This window comes from Vigna unguiculata, chromosome 6 (assembly GCF_037176805.1).
Source record: "Vigna unguiculata cultivar grain cowpea cultivar isolate G323 ecotype 2 chromosome 6, ASM3717680v1, whole genome shotgun sequence".
In the NCBI taxonomy this organism is placed as follows: domain Eukaryota; kingdom Viridiplantae; phylum Streptophyta; class Magnoliopsida; order Fabales; family Fabaceae; genus Vigna; species Vigna unguiculata.
This window is the reverse complement of record NC_140797.1, coordinates 10,231,247-10,251,152: the sequence shown is the minus strand read 5'-3', so window position 1 is coordinate 10,251,152 and position 19,906 is coordinate 10,231,247. Positions and strand designations below refer to the sequence as shown.

At 36.5% G+C, this 19,906-nt stretch overlaps 1 protein-coding gene and 1 pseudogene across 1 annotated transcript; both read left to right on the top strand.

The window, feature by feature from the left end:
* Positions 1 to 10,085: 10,085 nt before the first annotated feature.
* LOC146885503 (uncharacterized) lies at positions 10,086 to 11,279 on the top strand. Its single transcript, XM_085674957.1, has 4 exons — positions 10,086 to 10,226; positions 10,321 to 10,588; positions 10,668 to 10,743; positions 11,225 to 11,279. Exons 1-4 carry the CDS (start codon positions 10,086 to 10,088, stop codon positions 11,277 to 11,279), a joined length of 540 nt encoding a protein of 179 aa, XP_085531083.1.
* Positions 11,280 to 14,342: 3,063 nt separating this feature from the next.
* On the top strand, positions 14,343 to 19,238 carry LOC114188357 (uncharacterized; annotated as a pseudogene).
* Positions 19,239 to 19,906: the final 668 nt, after the last annotated feature.

Genomic DNA, 19,906 nt, shown 5'->3' with positions numbered 1-19,906 from the left:
GAAATACATATATAAACATGGATACATAATTTATAGCTATCTAACCAGATGGTTAGCGCAAACTTGGTATGGGGTTAGAAATATGCAAAAATGCACCTTGGGGCCTCTAGAAAGAGGTTCATCTGTCACAAGTTTGTTATAAAACCTATCAACAAAAAAAGACTGACATTTCCCTAGAGAAATAGTGATCTGGAAGACGGATCTTTCAACATATCCAAAGTAAATACAATGATCATCTTTTAGTCGATAAAACCTCCTTAAATCATTCCAGCCTTCAATTAGTAATGGTTTCTCTAAATTTTTGTTGTAAATGAGAACATACGTATTGTCGTCAAGATTAGTTAGAGTCCATTGGTGATTAAGATCATCATCATAAAGAATTGCGAAAGCGTGATCAACAAAACCAATGGTCTTGAAGAAACAACAATTAGTTCAAAATAATATTTTGTTAACAAAGATGGACTTTCATAAACCAAACTACATTCTTTTTTTCACCGAAAAAAGAAGAAATACGTCAAATAACATAACTCGTCTTTCAAGTGAATAATGCAAAATTGGTACCTAGTCATTGTGTAACTTATATAACTTTGTTCCTCAATATCACTCAAGTCCTTTTCCATTTTGTTCAAGATTGAAATCCAAGAAAACCAAAGCAAGCAGAAAGATGATTGGAAAGGTAAAGCTTTTGGCAGAAATTTTACTTATTGTCATCTGAACGATTGGAATGACATTTATACAAAAAGAATATCACATGAAAAATTGTCCAAGATATTTCTTCATACTGTTGACATTATTACTCTTTTAGGAAAACAAAAAGTTAATTTAAAGAAATAAAGAATGACAACTTATTGCAGAACTTAAAAATAATATCTAATATCTAATATATACTTTATAATTGTATAATATACAAATATAAATTATTAGATAATATATAATACATAATATATAATATATTAAATAAATTATATAATATATAATATATATTATGTATGTAGTTATATGAATAATATTATATATTATATATTATATATACTTAATGTACCGCACCTAGCCAAACTTGACCAAATAAGTAAACAATGTGCATATCAAGGCAGCCAAGTATCCAGCCTAGGCCGAGTTAGCCTAACTTGTACCAGTTTTAACCTAAACTAAACGCCAAGGGGACAATATGCACCTCATATCACCAACATAAGCCATCAAGGCAAGTAGCCGGCCTAGACCGACTACTCCAGCATATCCGGTAAGATTAGAGCCTAGGCCGACCACTTCAATAAACTCAGTATGACGGAAGCCCCCGCGTTCAATAAACCTTAAGGGCCTGGGTTAGGGCCCAGGCCCACTCACAGCCCAAGTTAGAGCCCAAGTCAAGGCCTAGCCCATGGGATGATCAGACATCATTAATGCTCTATAAATACACGTGGACCCCAGCAATTAAAGGTACGCATTCATTAACCACTGATTTGACTCTCTGAGAGCTTTGACTTACTTGAGCTTCGGAGACTCTTCTGCACGTAACCCCTCCTGGGTTCAAGCCGACATGTATCGAATTGGAAGAGGCCAACTAAAGAGATGGCGGACTACATGGTAAGGTGATACTCGTGCCTAACTTATCTTATTTGTTCTCTGCAGGAACAATTGGCACCCACCGTGGGGCACGAGACGAACACCTTTAGTACCCGTTTTTCTCTGAAGATGGTTTTCACCCGCAGCAGAGCTGGAGCGAACAAGCAAGCAGATGCTGGTCCCTCTGGACCTTCTAGCGTCACCCCTGATTTGGCCGCCATCCTAGACGACCAAGCAAAGATGCAATAGGAACTCGCAGACCTGAAGAAGCGCAGTGCTGAAGAAATGGAGGCGTTGAGACAAGAGAATTCCCGCCTTAAGCGAAGGATCGAGGCTGATCCCAACCTGAAGGGAAAAGCCAAAGAAGCCTCTGAAGCTGTGAAGTCTCCGGCTTTCCAGCCTATAGAGGAAGAAAGTGAATACAATCCCACCCCCCACACCTTCACCACCACCCAACAGACACTCGTTACCTCTACCCATCTCCATCACTTTCCATCTGGTCAACCGGGGCTTACCGCACCCCCAACCCCCGCCGCCACCCTCCCTACCACCCATATCCCCTATAACATACCCACCGCCCTCCACACCACACATATTCCACCCTATAACCCACAATATCTTCCCACAACCCACATTCCCCCTCACAATATCACCTCCACCTTTCCTGCTATGATCAACCACCCCCCACCTCATATGCCCCTTCCTCACATCCTAGACGCCGCCACCCATTCACGGACTTTATCGCCAACACCCCTCTCCCAGCCCAGTGGAAACCCTTTACCCTGGATCGCTATACTGGCGAAACCGACCCTGACGAGCACCTTAAAGTTTACATCACCCATGTCGCCTTGTACACATCCCAAGACGTAGTCTTTTGCAAAGCTTTCCCCACCATCCTCAAAGGCCCTACCCTAGAATGGTTTACAACTCTTCCGCCCTACTCAATTGATAGTTTCGACATCCTCTCCCACATGTTTTCCACCCACTTCGCCGGAAGCCGTCCCCATCAAACCACCACCATATCCCTAATGGGTAACAGACAGGAACCTAACGAACCACTCAGAGCGTTCATCGATCGCTTTAGCAAAGCCGCCCTTCGTACACCGCACCTCAACCAGGAGATGATTCTCCAGTGCATGACTGTTACCCTACAACCCGGCCCCTTCGCCAACAACGTCTACCTTCACCCACCTGCCTCCATGCACGAACTCAAGCTGCGTGCAGCCGACTATGTCCGCATGGAGGAAATGCAAACACTTCACACCAAATTCTGCAACGACTACGCCGCCACCACCTCCAACCCCACCCCACAGCCTAACCCACGCCCTGATACCCGCCCACGCGAACCCCGCCAACCTCGCTTCACCAGATACGCCCCCCTCACAGTAGCCCGCTCCCGCATTCTAGACGAAGCCCTCCAAGCTGATCTAATCCCTCCACCACGCAAGACAACCACACCTCCCAACGCCGACATGACCAAATATTGCCGGTACCACCACAACCATGGTCACACTACGGAAGAATGCAAAGCACTCCAAGATAAAATAGAAGAACTAGTCTGTGCATACCACTTTTGCCGCTTCATACGTAGGGATGACCATTCCTCCTCCTCTCGATCCTGCCACCCCCCGCGACCTGACCACAGACGTCAACCAAATGACTCTCGTCACAATAGCCACCCCACCCAACCCAATAATCAATAACCAGAGCCCGCCCGCACCGACATCACCCCTGCCGACCCCCCCTTACGAGGCACCATTAACACCATCTCTAGTGGCTTCGCAAGCGGAGGCTCCACCTCTTCTGCCAGAAAGAGACACCTCCGCCATATACAATCCATCAACCATATCACCCATTCCCACCACAGACGCCGTATGCCCCCCATTGTATTCACAGATGATGACTTCCACGGCCTCGACCACCAACAAGATGACCCCATGGTCATCACCGTCAAAATCGAGAATTATGCTGTTAAGAAAGTCCTTGTGAATCAAGGCAGCTCAGTTGACATCCTCTACTGGGCCACCTACCAAAAATTACAACTTCCTGACACCGCCATGATCCCATATGATGAACCCATATATGGCTATTTCGGCGAACAAGTATCCACCGGAGGCTACATAGACCTCCACACCGTCTTTCGGGACGGAACCCAAACCAAAACCATCCCAATCCGCTTCCTTATTGTCGATGCGTCAACATCTTACAACATCCTCCTGGGTTGTCCTTCCATCAATACACTTGGCACAATCGTCTCTACCCCTCACTTGGCCATGAAGTTCCCTACCCCATCCGGTGACATCCTGACCATACATTGTGACCAGCGCTTGGCACGCGAATGCTACATGGCAAGCTTACGACCACAACTCCCAATCCAACAAACCAACCATATCGAACGACCCCCTGGTTCCGGCATAGCCCTATCCGGCGAAAACCTTGACCCCAGAATAGGCCGGGATGTCCGCCTCGAACCAGTCGAGGACACCACTCCTCTAGCGCTTCCCAATGGTCACTCTATTAACTTAGGCACCGGTTTAAACTCTGACGAGCGTGCCACAATCACACCTATCCTCATCAACAACACAAATATTTTCACCTGGTCGGCCGCCGACCTCCCTGGAGTAGACCCCCAGGTGGCATCCCACAAGCTGTCCATATATAAAGAAGCCCGCTATGTATCCCAGAAAAAACGCAAGCTTGGGGAAGAACGCCGACAAGTAGCCAAGGTGGAAGCCAACAAGTTACTGAGCGCAGGATTTATAGAAGAAGCTCAATACACCACTTGGCTTTCTAACGTTGTCTTGGTGAAGAAAGCCAATGGCAAATGGCGGATGTGCGTAGACTACACGGACTTGAACAAGGCTTGCCCTCGCAACGCCTACCCCTTACCCAACATTGATCGACTCGTAGACGGCGCGGCAGGAAACAAGGTGCTTAGCTTTTTGGATGCATATTCAGGGTATAACCAAATCCCAATGGCCACAACAGATATGCACAAAACCGCCTTCATCACGGATGATGCCAACTACTTCTATAGGGTCATGCCCTTTGGCCTCAAAAACGCCGGGGCAACTTACCAACGGCTAATGGACAAAGTTTTTAGCCACCTAACAAGACATTGTGTGGAAGTATACGTCGATGACATGGTTGTCAAGTCCCCAAGCCATCATCAACACGCTGAAGACCTGGCGGCAGTGTTCTCCGCGCTGCGCCATTATAACCTCCGCCTAAATCCCGACAAATGCGTATTCGGCGTTGCCGGGGTAAATTCCTCGGTTTCATGTTAACCCAACGCGGCATAGAGGCTAACCCTGAAAAATGCAAGGCTATCATCGAAATGCGCAGCCCCACTACCGTCAAAGAAGTCCAACGTCTCATTGGCCGTCTCACAGCCATCTCTCGCTTCCTACCTAAACTAGCTGAACAAACCCAACCCATAATCCAACTTCTAAAGAAATCCACCCGGTTCACGTGGACTGATGATTGTGAACAGATCTTCCAAAAACTCAAAACAACCTTAACCTCACCGCCTATCCTCCACAAATCGGACACCAGCCAACCCCTGCTGGTATACATCACGGCCACCTACTATACCGTCAGCGCAGTGCTTGTTCAAGAAATAGAGGGCACACAACATCCTGTGTATTTTGTGAGCATAACACTGCAAGATCCTGAAACCAGGTATCAGATGGTAGAAAAACTAGCCCTATCCTTAGTCCACGCAGCACGCCGCCTTCGCCCGTATTTCCAAAACCATACCATAACCGTTAAGACCGACTACCCAATCCAAAAAATATTACAAAAGCCAGATCTAGCCGGACGCATGTCATCATGGGCCGTGGAACTGTCAAAATTCAACATCCGCTATGAACCCCACGGCCCCATCAAAGCCAGTGTCTTTTAGACTTTGTCAACGACCTACAACAAACACCCATTGAGGACCAGTGGACGCTTCATGTAGATGGCTCCTCAAATCCAAGGGGTGTCGGCGCCGGCATCGTCTTAGAAGGCCCCAACGACATCCTCATCGAAAAATCCCTTCACTTTGCTTTCAAAACGTCAAATAACCAAGCCGAATACGAAGCCATCCTCGTCGGCCTTTCCCTAGCCTGTGAAGTCGGCGTCAAGAAGTTAACATGCAAAACCGACTCCAAACTCACTGTAGGCCATCTAAATGACGAATTTCAGATCAAAGACCCCATCCTCCTACAGTATTACCATATGGTCCGTGCAGTTATTCAATCCGCTTTCGAACAAGTCTGCGTCGAACACATTCCAAGAACAGACAACGTCAGGGCCGACATCCTTTCCAAATTGGCCAGCACCAAGCTCAAAAATCGAAATCGATCCCTACTACAGCAAACACTATCCACCTTCTATCACACACACTTGCCAAATATTAACCCACACCCCAGCTAACAACGTCACCCCCTCTCAAACCCAAAACTGGACCACCCCCTACATTCAATACCTCAAAACCGGCAACCCCCCCTCGACGCGGACAAAACTTGGCTGGCTAAGGCCGCTAGGTACACTATGATAGGCGATGACCTCTACAAACGCGAATACGGTCAACCCCTACTTAAGTGTGTCACGATAAAGCAAGCCCAATATATCATCAAAGAGCTACACGAAGGAATTTGTGGTTATCATTCCGGTGCACGCAGCATGGCTACAAAAGTCCTCAGAGTCGGATACTTCTGGCCCACTATAGAAGCAGACTGCCAGGATCATGTCAGGAAGTGCAAGCCATGTCAGAAGCATGGCAACCTTATTCATCAGAAACAGGAACAACTACATCACATACTATCCCCATGGCCATTCGCTAAATGGGGAATGGACATCCTCAACCCTTTCTCACCCGGCAAGGGGCAAGTAAAATTCCTAATCGTAGCTGTTGATTATTTCACCACACTTAAAGGCTGGGGGACTGGTGTATCACACCTAGCCGGTTCCGCTAGCTTATCAACACATATCATCCTTGACCGACAACTCATATCGGACAAGGCTGGGGGACTGGTGTACCACACCTAGCCAAACTCGACCAAATAAGTAAACAATGTGCATATCAAGGCAGCCAAGTATCCAGCCTAGGCCGAGTTAGCCTAACTTGTACCGGTTTTAACCTAAACTAAACGCCCATGGGACAACCTACACCTCATATCACCAACATAAGCCATCAAGGCAAGTAGCCGGCCTAGACCGACTACTCCAGCATATCCGATAAGATTAGAGCCTAGGCCGACCACTTCAATAAACTCAGTATGATGGAAGCCCCCGCGTTCAATAAACCTTAAGGGCCTGGGTTAGGGCCCAAGCCCACTCATAGCCCAAGTTAGAGCCCAAGTCAAGGCCCAGCCCATGGGATGATCAGACATCATTAATGCTCTAAAATACACGTGGACCCCAGCAATTAAAGGTACGCATTCATTAATCACTGATTTGACTCTCTGAGAGCTTTGACTTACTTGAGCTTCGGAGACTCTTCTGCAGGTAACCCCTCATAGGTTCAAGCCGACATGTATCGAATGGGAAGATGCCAACTGAAGAGATAGCGGACTACATGGTAAGGTGATACTCGTGCCTAACTTATCTTATTTGTTCTCTGCAGGAACACTTAACATTGTAAAGATACCAAATATATAATATCTAAATTCTACTAACAACTATATATTTAAAATAGGATATATAATAATCATATTAATAATAATAATAGTAATAATAATAATAAAATCAATTCAAATATATAACAATTATAAAAAGTAAAAGTATAATTTAATAATTTAATAATTTAATATTTTAATAATAGAAATACATATTTTGTTGAAATTACGTCGTAACATAAATAAATGTAGTTATGTTAACAAATAAAGTTGTAACAATTAACATATATCTTTATTTCATTTTTTTACGTTACATACATTTATGTTGAGAACGGTATAATATGGACAACTATTGTTAAAGTATGAACAATTAAAACTGTTACGTAAAAAAATAAGTAGTACAAAATATTTGCTCTTGACTAAATAGAAAAATGATAATATAATAATGATTATGTTTAAAAGACAAAATGAATAATGATTGAATTATTCAATTGATAACAAATTAAATTAAGAATTCATAATTCATAATTCATAAAAATTTAGGATGTAATATCAACGATCAAAAAACAAAAAAGTAAAAAATATAAAATATAAAATTATAAGTAGAAATACAAAATGGGTAATAAAACGTATCTTAAGCCAAATTATTTCAAACCTACTAAAAAAAATACTTTTAACATGTATTAACGTGAATCTATTAAGAAAAAACTTAAGAATTTATAAGTATGTATAACAATATTTTTAAAAAATTAAAGAAAACTTAAAACAAAAACATGAATAAATTTATCAATCATAAAAAGTAACAAGTAAACAATCTAAGCCTAACAATTAAAAATTTATAAGTGATTTTATTGTAGCTGGTAACCATTTCTGTTTTCACGATTTATCAAATGTGAACAATTATTTGGTTAGCCAACAAATTTATAAATATGAAGAATAATTAAAACAAATACATAAAAGTATTTATGAATCATAAAAAGTACCAAATAAAAAATGTTAAAAAAATGATAAAAAAGGTAATGGGAAAAATTTTAAATTTAAGGTTAAATATGTTTTTGGTGCCTCAACTTTTAGTAAAAATTAAAATTAGTCCATCTTCAAAACTTTGACCCAATTTAGTCCCCCAACTTTAAAACTATGTGGATTTAATCCTTTTAAACAAATTTTGTGAAGTTTGTTTAACATTTTAAACATGTTTCATGATCATGTGATGAGATGTTGTGTGTATATGTATACATATGTGATGAGACAGTATGAATTCTCTTATAAACGTAAAGCCATGATTGTTCTTTTACCTAGAGGGCTTTGTTAAGATGGGTAAAAGGGTTTTTTTCAGCAATAAGGTTTTGGCATGAGCTTAGCAAGAGTGTTCTTACCTAAGGCTTTGTTGAGCGAGTAGTCTTGTTGCTTGTAAGTGTACGAAAAGTAGGTAAAAGGCTTTTTCCAAGAGGAATTGTTGCGCAGGAAAGGTAAAACGGTTGGTTATGAGAGAATGTCATACCATTTGATATTACTTTGTGGTAATATGTTGATCATTGCATGTTGTGGTTTTGAGAACATATGATGGGTTGTTATCTTGGTTGAGTTTATGCATAGTGATCATGCAAGGTGAGTTATATGTTGGTAATATATTGTGGTATAGTGTTTTATCTAGTCAGTTCACCCTTGCTTTTGTGTTTTGTTTGTGTTTGTGCAATGATTGTGTAATGTGTGTTATATGGGAGTAGATGTTGATGCATATGCTAATGGAGACACATAGATGTGAGGAGCTAGTGAAAAGGCTTTTGGGAGTTTTATTGTGAAGCATTTGGAAACATTTTCTTTTGAATAAGATGTGATAGTTTGGCTATTTTGAGTTTTAAACTTGGAAGAAATCTACTATATATCTAAGAAATTCTTAGTATAGGTAAATTACTGAAATAGACATCTTAACTTATTGACAACTGTTTCAAATTGAGGGTAATTTCGTCTACTGGGTTTTGTTTTTTTTTTCCCGCTGAAAGCATTAAATGCTGATTGATGTTTGCTGACAGTCAGAGGCTTCTTCTTCAAGGCATTGCATTTGGTGGAGGTATTTCAATTTTTGTTCTTCCTTTAGCTTTGTTGAAACACATATTGGCTTTCTTTTTTCTTCTTCTTTGACACTTCATTGCATCTTCTTTCTTCTTCTTCTTCTTCATACCAACGTAAGTTTTATTTTTTTTGGCTGTTTATTTTTGTTGGCTGATCGTTGTTATTTTTTTTAAAGCTCCTTCTTTTTGTTCTTCACAGTAGCTTAGGTTTGAAATTTTTTTTTCGTGTTTTTTTTTTATTTTTTTGTTCTTCCGTTAGCTTTGTTGAAATACATATTTGCTTTCTTTTTTCTTCTTCTTCTTCGACTTCATTGCATCTTCTTTCTTCTTCATACCAACGCAGTTTTTTTTTGGCTGTTTATTTTTGTTGGCTGATCGTTGTTATTTTTTTTATAGCTCCTTCTTTTTGTTCTTCACAATAGCTTAAGTTTAAAAATTTTTTGTTCTTGTTTTTTATTTTTTTGTGATTGTTGTTGTTGAAGGTTTGCAGAAGTTGTTTTTGGTGTAGTTTCTTTTTTGTTGTATTTTTATCATTTTTTTGTTGTTGTTCTTCTTCTTACTTTGTTCATTTATGTTTGTTTCTTTTTTTTCGATGTTCTTCTTCTTTTTTTTTTTGTTCTTCTTACTCGGTGCACAATTTTTTTTTCTTATAAAGCTCAAACATATAAATTTTCCTATGTTTTGGGTGTCGAAGAAAATATTGATATTTTTTATTTAGAAACTGTTGAACATTATTTGTTGTTTTAGATGTTGTTATTTTGAGTGTTGTTCATGTGTTTTGTTATTTTAAAGTTGTATAGTTTTTTTTCCTGTAAAACATTTGACCTATTTTATTGTTATGTATTAGATGGCAAGGAAATTTGATATGATCAAGGATATTGATGGAAAAAGGGAGACTTTGAAACTTGCTGTCCGAATTGTGGATTTGTGGTTTGTTGAGTCATGGGATTCCAAACGAAATATGGAGATGATTCTGACAGATCAAAAGGTAATGTATCATTGTATTGTCTATGTGCAGTACATCTTTGAAATTGGAGAAAAAATGGATATATTTGACGTTTATGCATGATTATGCTGGTCAGGGTGATGTTATCCCTACTATGATTAAGAAGGAAGATATTAGTACGTGGGAAGACAAGCTAAAGGAGGGAGAAAGTTATATAATGCATAAATTCAAAATCTTAAACAACAGAGCTCAATATAGAGTTTGCGACTGCCCCTTTAAGCTATTGTTTATTAGAGCAACGTTTGTACGACGACAACCAATTGTCAGTATTCCTGCAAAAGTTTGGAAGTTCAAGAGTATAAAGGATATCATTGATGGACACTATTCTGCAGATTTGTTGGTTGGTAAGTTTTTTGTCCTTCATTCATATATGTTTGCTATTTTTTTGTTATGTTTATTTACTGTTCTATTTTTCCATTTTAGATGTCATTGGTGTGGTGGATAATGTGGAGGAGAAACCAAGTTCCAAAAATGTTGTCTTTGACCTAAAGGACTTGAGGTACAATTGATTATAATGTTATTATTTGTTATAGACTAAGTTTATTATTTCATTTTAATGCTCTTTTGAAGTTGTTGTTTGTTTTTCTATAATGCAATGGTGCGTCAATCTGTTGCACTCTTTGGGATTCATATTGTATGCGATTGGTTAGTTATTGGAGGGAAAGTCGTGAAACACCTTATCTTGCTATTATTCTTACTCAAACAAAGATAAAGGCTGCCTCAGGTTTCATTGTATTTCGAAATGCTTGTTATATTGTTTACTCTGCATAATTTGGAAATTTATTTAAATTATTTTGTATAGGTCCATGGCCGGTGTCATTGTCTAATTGTTGGAATGGATCAAAGTTGATTTTGGGAGATGATATACCTAAACTGACTGAATTTAGGAAGGAATTTTTAAAGTAATAGTTTTATATTACGATTATCTTATTGTATAATCTTTGTATTTGATAAAGTACTAACTAATGTTTATTGTGTAGAACCTCTGCTCCTGAAATTTTTGAGGAGGGAAGCCAATATAGTGGGTCTTCCTAGATTAGTCATGTTGATAGGTTTATGTATAAAATTGTTGTTAGAAGTGTTTCAGAGATCCTGATTGTCATAGAGGTAGTTTTTTTTTGTATAATTTTATAGTCGATTTTTGTTATTATTAATCCTTCTTTTATTGTTGTAGGAGATTTCATGTGTTACTGTTGCACATACACTAAAATTTAACTTAGGAAATGATGGATGGAGTTACTTGGTTTGTAACTTATGCGCAAAAAGAACATATGAAGTTGGTTCTTTTAAGTGTTTGAATTGTGATGGTTATAATGAGTATCCAAAAATGAGGTTAGTAATAGCTGTGTAATAAAATTATCTTACTAATTAGTAATAGATGCTTAGTAGATTACATATGTTATAATCTTATTTATGATTGAATATATGTCTTCAGATACAAGCTTGAAATTCAAGTGACTGATGGAAACAAGGTTGCTAACTTCATGCTTTGGGACCAAGACTGCATTAATTTAATTGGTGTATCTGCTGGTGATTTGTGAAAGAAAATGATCAAGGTTGTACAACTTGACTTTTCCATTAGTAATATAATAGTGTCATAATAATACTCATATTTCATTTCATCTTTCTTTATCAAATATATTAGGATGGTGAGGAGGATCCTAAGTGTTTTCCAAAGGATCTAGACGTTCTTTTGGGCAGTACTTTGGCTTTCAAGGTCAAGCCCCAAGGAAATAACCGACCTGCTTCAGTAATGAGAGCTTCAACTGATCGTGAAATTATAGGTCACATTAGTAGTATTCTTGGTCAAACTTAGGTTGTAATTTTAATTGTTCTGTATTGATTATGTCATCTATTTTGAGATAGAACTAAAAAGATCAAATTTTGCAGGTAATCAAAATTGTTGAAGCTAAGGAAAATTGTTCTGATGAATTACAGTTTCATAAGGAGAAGTCCATAGTGAGTACATTTGAAATTGGCTGCTTTTATTAATACCCATTTTAATGTATTGTATGTTTTAATGTATATTGAATAATGCAAGCAATTGAGGTTGGAAAATGTATGAGTGCTAGTGAGTCTGATGTACATACTCATACTGGGAGTTCTTTAGTAAGTATTTTAAAATCAGTCTGATTTGTGGTCTGATCAAAATTTATAATTTTGGATGTTAAATTTTTCAGGCAATGGAACTTGCTGAATGTGGTGATCATGCAGCATGCGACTTATCTATTGATACTGATAGTTCATTAGTAAATATATTTTTAATACAATTACCGTCATAATTTTACTGGGCAGTTCAAAGATGTAATACAGACTGAACATATGATTCATTGTAGATGTGCCTTTCTAGGACTGCTGATCTTGATCCAGATATTGTTTTATGTGTCACGCCTAGAAAAGATGTTTGTAATACCAGTAACCATGAAGACATAGAGTACATTCCATCAAATTTCATGGAATTTGATCTTTTGAGGACATGCCATTAGCCCAATTGTCATCTACAAAGACAATGAAGACTATCAAGAAGGAGAAATGATATTTAATTTATGAAAGCTATGGAAATTATTGTAGTAAATGTTGCTTAAAACTTTATGTTCGTTTTGTTAGAAATGTTTTGGCTCCTTCAAAGGCTACATTCCTTGATTCTGTTTTGATAAATTGCACTGGTGAACCTTCTTTAGTATTTTAAATAGTTTTGGTTGTGATTACATAGAAGAAAGTTGGTGCAATTTTTTTATGTCGTGATCTTTATATGTTTAATTCATTGATATATTTAGAGATCGTATTTAGCAATTCATAAATCATAGTCACTTTATATCTTAACATCTATAAAGTCAACACTAACCTATATTATAAAAAAAAATTTGTAACCTTCCATACGTTAATGTTTTTATTCTCAGAATTCAAGATGTTATCCATTGTTTTTAAAGTAGACTACCATGAGACCGTGTTATGAATATTTTTTAAAGTATACTACCGTGATACCCGTTGATACATGATCGTTAACATGTATATTAATTGGAACTTTTGTTACATTCCAACCTATGCATTAAATTTTAGATTTGGATATGTTTTTGAAAATAATTTCTTATCTGAATTGATGAGACATGCATTTAACAAAAATACGTAAAAGTTTATGGAGCAGTACGATATCCTAATTCATTAAAGCAATGATCAGACTGACATTTAATAAAGCCAAAAACGTGCAATACTTAAAGTTAATGGTACGATATTGTAATGCATTAAACCATTGAATTTGATGATTGTTTCCTACACTACAAGCAATGTCTAAGAACAATATGCATTTACAATGTCATATATAATATAATGAAATCTAAATGTATAAAGCTGGCATATTAGACACATTAAGGTGAAAAGACTTGCATTTAATAACTCCAAATCATGTTTCCCATTGACATGACTTTATAGTGGTGTTAATTTTGGCGGTAAAAATTTCACGATTCATCTATCCAGTAACATGCAACTGCCAAAATATGTAGATAGCCTTATATAAACATAACCTTTAATGGACAAACAGACGAGAATTTGGTAAATCAAATATGTTCTAAATGGTTGAAGCACAATGAACTATTGATATTCATTAATTGAAATTGTAACATTTTTCTGTTGACAAAGCAAAATTATGAACTATATCTGTAATGTTTTCAGAATTTCGTGTAAAAGTTTTTTGTATTATCTTCATATATAAAGTTATTAAAGTTATTGCAACAGTTCATTGTAACCATTATATAATATGCAAATGTTGTTGTTTCTGAAATAATTCTCAGTTTGTGTGCTGTTTAATGTAGAATGATGGCCGATGAAAATAGAATCTGCAGTTCAAGTGCAAGAATAAAAAGAAAACTAATAATGCAGGAGAAGAGGATGAATGCTACATGCAAAAATCAGAAGCGCGTTGAAAACAAAACATGAGATCGTACACCATTAGCTGATGTAACAACTTATTTTGTTAATCAAGATACATTGCATATGGAATCACAAGTTCAATGTTCTGATGTTAGATTCAGGAATGTTGAAAGAAATGTTACAGCAACACGGAAAAAGCCGTAAAGTTTGCTTGAGAAGTTTGAAACCACTATGAATAATGTGACTAACATAAGTCATTGCAATATACCAACTCAATCATTTGTATTGGAAGATGTTGATGAACTACAATCAGGTTCAGATAAGTCTGAATCACTTGGTGAAGCAATAGAAGGTAATTTTATTTTGGTAATGAAATTAATAATCATTTCATTTACCAAAAAATTACTTAGTTTTAACATTATTACTGATATGTTCATCATTATTAATTAAGCAGTCATTGATGAAATACATGATATGAACCATCAAGGCATGAAGGCTAATGCAAGATAAGTAATCTAAAATGTTTTTAATAAAGATAATTGTTATCATATATTGGAAGTTGAACTAATAATTATTTTAATTTGCAAATTGTATGCAGATATAGGAGATCCAATCTATGTTTGTCAGCATTGGAATGCATATATGTGGTATCAAGAACGCATTGGCAAATATCATCATATGATTAATCTGAACTTTCAGTTGTGTTGCTCAATTGGAAAAGTTGAATTGCCAATGTTGAAAAAAAAACCCTGATGAGCTAAGTCAACTTTTATTTCAATCAGATTCAAAACAAAGCAAAAGTTATCAGAAGAATATTAGAACATACAACATGATGTTTGCATTCACATCTCCTGTAGAAAAAATTGACAATAAATACAACAATGGAGGTGGTCCACCAAATTTGAGAATCCAAGGACAATCATGTCACAGAATTGGTAGTCTTCTTCCACCAATTGGACAATAGCCAAAGTTTGCTCAACTATATATTTATGATACTGAAAACGAGATACACAACAGAATTCAATCTCTGAGGTACAATACATTCATCTTAATAGTTGATATTATATTCTGTTGCATGTTTCTATTGATTTGAAATTCAATGTAGGAACAACAATGATATTGATGCTGAAATTGTTAGAACACTAACAAATATGCTAGATAAGTACAATGTGCACGCTAAATCTTTTCGAATGGCAAGGGACAAATATGCGGAACAACCATATCATGATCTTAAATTAAAACTTATTGCTGATAGGCAGAATGATGGACGTATATACAACATCCCCACCGTTTCAGAGGTTGCTGCATTAATAGTAGGAGATGTTGATACTACTTCTCCTAGGGATATTATTATGGAAAGCAGAACAAGAAAATTATAAAGAATAAATGAGTTGCACACAAGTTACTTGGGATATCAGTATCCTTTGCTGTTTCCCTATGGTGAAGATGGATATAGGCATGATATTAGTCATTGTGATTCTTTGGCACTTAAACGTAACCGCTTAACGATTAGGGAATGGTTTTGTTTCAGAATTCAAACCCGACAATGTGAGCCAATGACCATTCTTAGATCAAGAAGATTATTTCAACAATTTGTTGTAAATAGATATACAATGATTGAGTCTGAAAGGCTATCATTCATCAGAAACAATCAGTCGAAGCTCAGGGTTGACAAATACAATAACCTCTGTCAACCAAGTAATGATAGCTACACAGAAGCTTCACAGAAAGGAAAACGTTTTGTGCTTCTATCTAGCTTTGTTGGTGGTAGGAGATTTATTGATCAATTATATTTTGATGGCATGGCAATATGTGGTCATGTAGGATTCCCAGATCTTTTTGTAACTTTTACGTGCAATCCAAAATGGCTCGAGATTTCCAGAATATTGAAACCTTTAAAATTAACTCCTTCAGACAGGCCAAATATCATTGCAAGAGTTTTTAGAATCAAATTTGACAAACTATTATCATATTTAACAAAGAAGAACATATTGGGAAGGGTCATAACATGTGTGTATATTTCATATACTTAATTATTTACTTTTTTTCATTTAATTGATTATTCTAATCATGTAACTAATCTATGATTGCAGACATGTATAGTATTGAATTCCAGAAACGAGGTTTGCCACATGCTCATTTCTTGTTATTTTTGCATCCATCTAGCAAGTATCCGACAGCCATCGATATTGACAAGGTAATCTCAGCTGAAATACCATGTGCCAAAGAAGATCCAAAATTGTATAACTGTGTAAAAGAACATATGATTCACGGCCCATGTGGAATCTCTAAGACATCATCACCATGCATGAAAAATGGATCGTGTTCTCGATTTTATCCAAAGAAATTTCAAGATACTACAACAATTTCAGAAGATGGTTTTCCTCATTATCGTCGAAGGAACAATGGTCTTAGCATTGTGAAGAATGACAATGAACTAGATAACCGATTTGTGGTTCCTTACAATCCTACCATATTACTCAAATATTAGGCTCATGTGAATGTAGAATGGTGCAACTGATCTAATTCAATCAAGTACTTATTTAAGTACATCAATAAGGGCTATGATAGAATTACTGCTGCCATTGTTCCTAATGACAAGCCAGGTTTTTCAAGTGATGAAATCAAACAATATATTGATTGCAGATATATTTCTCCATGCGAAGCATGTTGGAGAATATTTTCATTTCTAATTCATGGAAGAAATCCAGTTGTTGAACGATTATTTTTTCATCTACCTGGTGAGCAATCAGTGTACTTCAAGGATGATGATGATATTGATGAAATCATGGCAAAACCGACAGTTAGGGAGTCCATGTTCAAGAGTTGGATGGAGTGCAATAAGAAATATTCAGATGCAATGGATTTAACATATCCACAATTTGTTACTAACTATGTATATAATAAGAATCAAAGGTGTTGGAACCAAGGAAAAAAGGAAATACCATTGGAAGACTTAAAGGTCCAATATCCTACATAGATCTGCGAACTATTGAAAACATAACTTATCCTACATTGAGAGAAGCATGTGAAGCTTCTGGATTTTTGGCAGATGATACAGAATATGTCAAAGCTATCAAGGAAGCCAAAGAATGGGGATCTGGAAACTTCTTGAGGAGATTATTCGTAATTGTCCTCATGTCAAATAGCATCAACAAACCTGAGGATGTTTGGAAGAAAACATCTGAATAGCTTTCTGATGGAATTTTATATAATGAAAGAATTATTGCAAGAAATCCAGGTGAAATTGTTTTTAACAATATTAATCTTAAGTTTGAATATGAAAGTATGTTAACTTAAATTATTTGTTGCAGGCCTCAACCTGAATATGGAATTATTGCAAAATTTGACCTTGATTGAAATTGAGAAGCTATTATAGAATAATAGAAGAACATTAAAGGAATTCCCCTCCATGCCTTATCCTAATGATTTTGCAGTAAATTACTGTGGCAATCGATAAGTATATGCTGAACTTGATTACAACAAGGATGATGAACTAAATATCTTTCAATCAAATTTTAGAAGTATGACAGGTTAGTCATTTCTTCTAAACATTTTTGCAATACAAGTCATTGCAATATATCTAAATTATTATTCATATGCAGATGAACAAAGACATATTTTCCAAAAGATTATAAATGCGGTGCATGATGAAAAAGGGGGCATGTTCTTTTTATATGGATATGGAGGAACTGGAAAAACATTTATGTGGAACACATTATCTTTTGCTCTTCGTTCTGAAGCAAAAATAGTTCTAACAGTTGCATCAAGTGGTATAGAATCTTTGTTATTACCTGGAGGTAGAACAACTCATTCAAAATTTAAGATTTTAGTTCCAACACTTGAACACTCTGTGTGCAACATTACAAAGGGTAGTGAACTATCAGATTTGATGAAATTGGCCAACCTCATAATTTGGGATGAAGCACCAATGACGCATAAGTTTTGTTTTGAAGCACTAGATCGAACTTTAAAAGATATCATGAGAGAACACAACAAATTTGATTTTGTTTTTGGTGGCAAAGTAATAGTATTTGGAGGGGATTTTAGGCAAATTCTTCCTGTTATTCCTCGAGGAAGCAGATATGATATTGTTCATGCAACTATCAACTCATCCTATCTATGGGAGCACTGCCAGATCCTAAACTTGACCAAAAACATGGGACTGTTACAGTAGGGACTGCACAACTCTACTATTGCTGAAATTGAAGAGTTTTTTTCCTGGATAATCAAAATTGGTGATGGTTCACTGAATGAACCCAATGATGGCTTAGTAGATATAGAAATTCCTCCAGAATTTCTAATCAAGAACTACAAAGACCATATCCAAGCTATAATCAGTAGCACTTATCCATAACTACTCGAAAAATTCAACGATGAGATGTTTCTGATATCAAGAGCTATTCTAGCTAGTCGAATTAAAATAGTAGATGAAATCAATAAAGCTGTTCTGGATTCTATTCCAGGTGATGCTTAATTCATACTTATCATTTTTCATACATTTGTCATATTTTAAAAGTTTTTAACAACTGTTATTCATGTAATTCAAGTGAAGTCAAAGAATACCTCAGCGCAGACTGCATTGATACTTCTGACACCATGGATGTTGATGTATATGATGGTATTACACCAGAATTTTTAAATTCATTGAGAACATCAGGATTACCAAACCATAGTATAAGACTCAAAGTTGGGGCACCAATAATGCTTTTGAGAAATTTGGATCAATCTGAAGGTCTTTGTAATGGAAGTAGATTAATAGTGACCAGACTAGCAAAGCATGTAATTAGTGCAAAAATTATAACTGGAAAAAACAAAGGAACAAAAGTTTACATGCCGCGTATGTCCATGTCCCCTTCTCAGTCACCATGGCCATTCAAGATGATTAGAAGACAATTCTCGATCATGTTATCCTATGCTATGACCATAAACAAATCTCAAGGTCAATCTTTAGATTGTGTTGGATTGTATCTGCCTACACCAGTTTTTAGTCATGGTCAGTTATATGTTGTAGCTTCTAGAGTTAAAAGCAAGTCAGGATTAAAGATTTTAATCCATGACACTGAAAATAATCCTTTGACTACTACCACAAATGTAGTTTTCAAAGAAGTTTTCAACAATGTGTAATGAACGATAACATACATGTTCCTGCATTTTGTTAAGAATGCATGTCTGTAGTAGTTACAAAAGTCAGAATGCTTAATTGATATGCATACATATGATGTTCTGGCATAATGTATTAATTTTTTGTAACAATGTCTTGCAGTAATAAATGAAGATCTGGTACTTTGATGTTATCCCTTCCATTTATCATGTCTGAAATGGCAATTACATTATCGTAAAAATCGTTATTGGGCATAGTGCATTAAATATCCAAACTACCATACACCAACAACAAAACAAGAATTAATTATATGCAGACATTCAACCAACTGATGTTAGTACTTATTATGGACACCATCCTAATTCTTCGGTACCCTTGGCATAATAATTTCGAATAACTCCTGATGTAGGTTCATATAGAATTGCTTATAGAAAGTATTACTTTCCAGCCATATAATTAGCCCAATTAATATTGAATTTTTTACTTAACACACTACCGTAATCATGTAGTTCACCTCCCACAATTGTCAACTTAATAATGTTTTGAACCCGAAGAAGACTTTGCAAACTTATATCAACAGCCCAAGTAATACTGAATATTTAACTAAACAAACTACCATAATTATCAAACACACCTCCTACATCTCTGACATTATTAATGTAATAAGCTGATACAAATGATGATCCGTGTT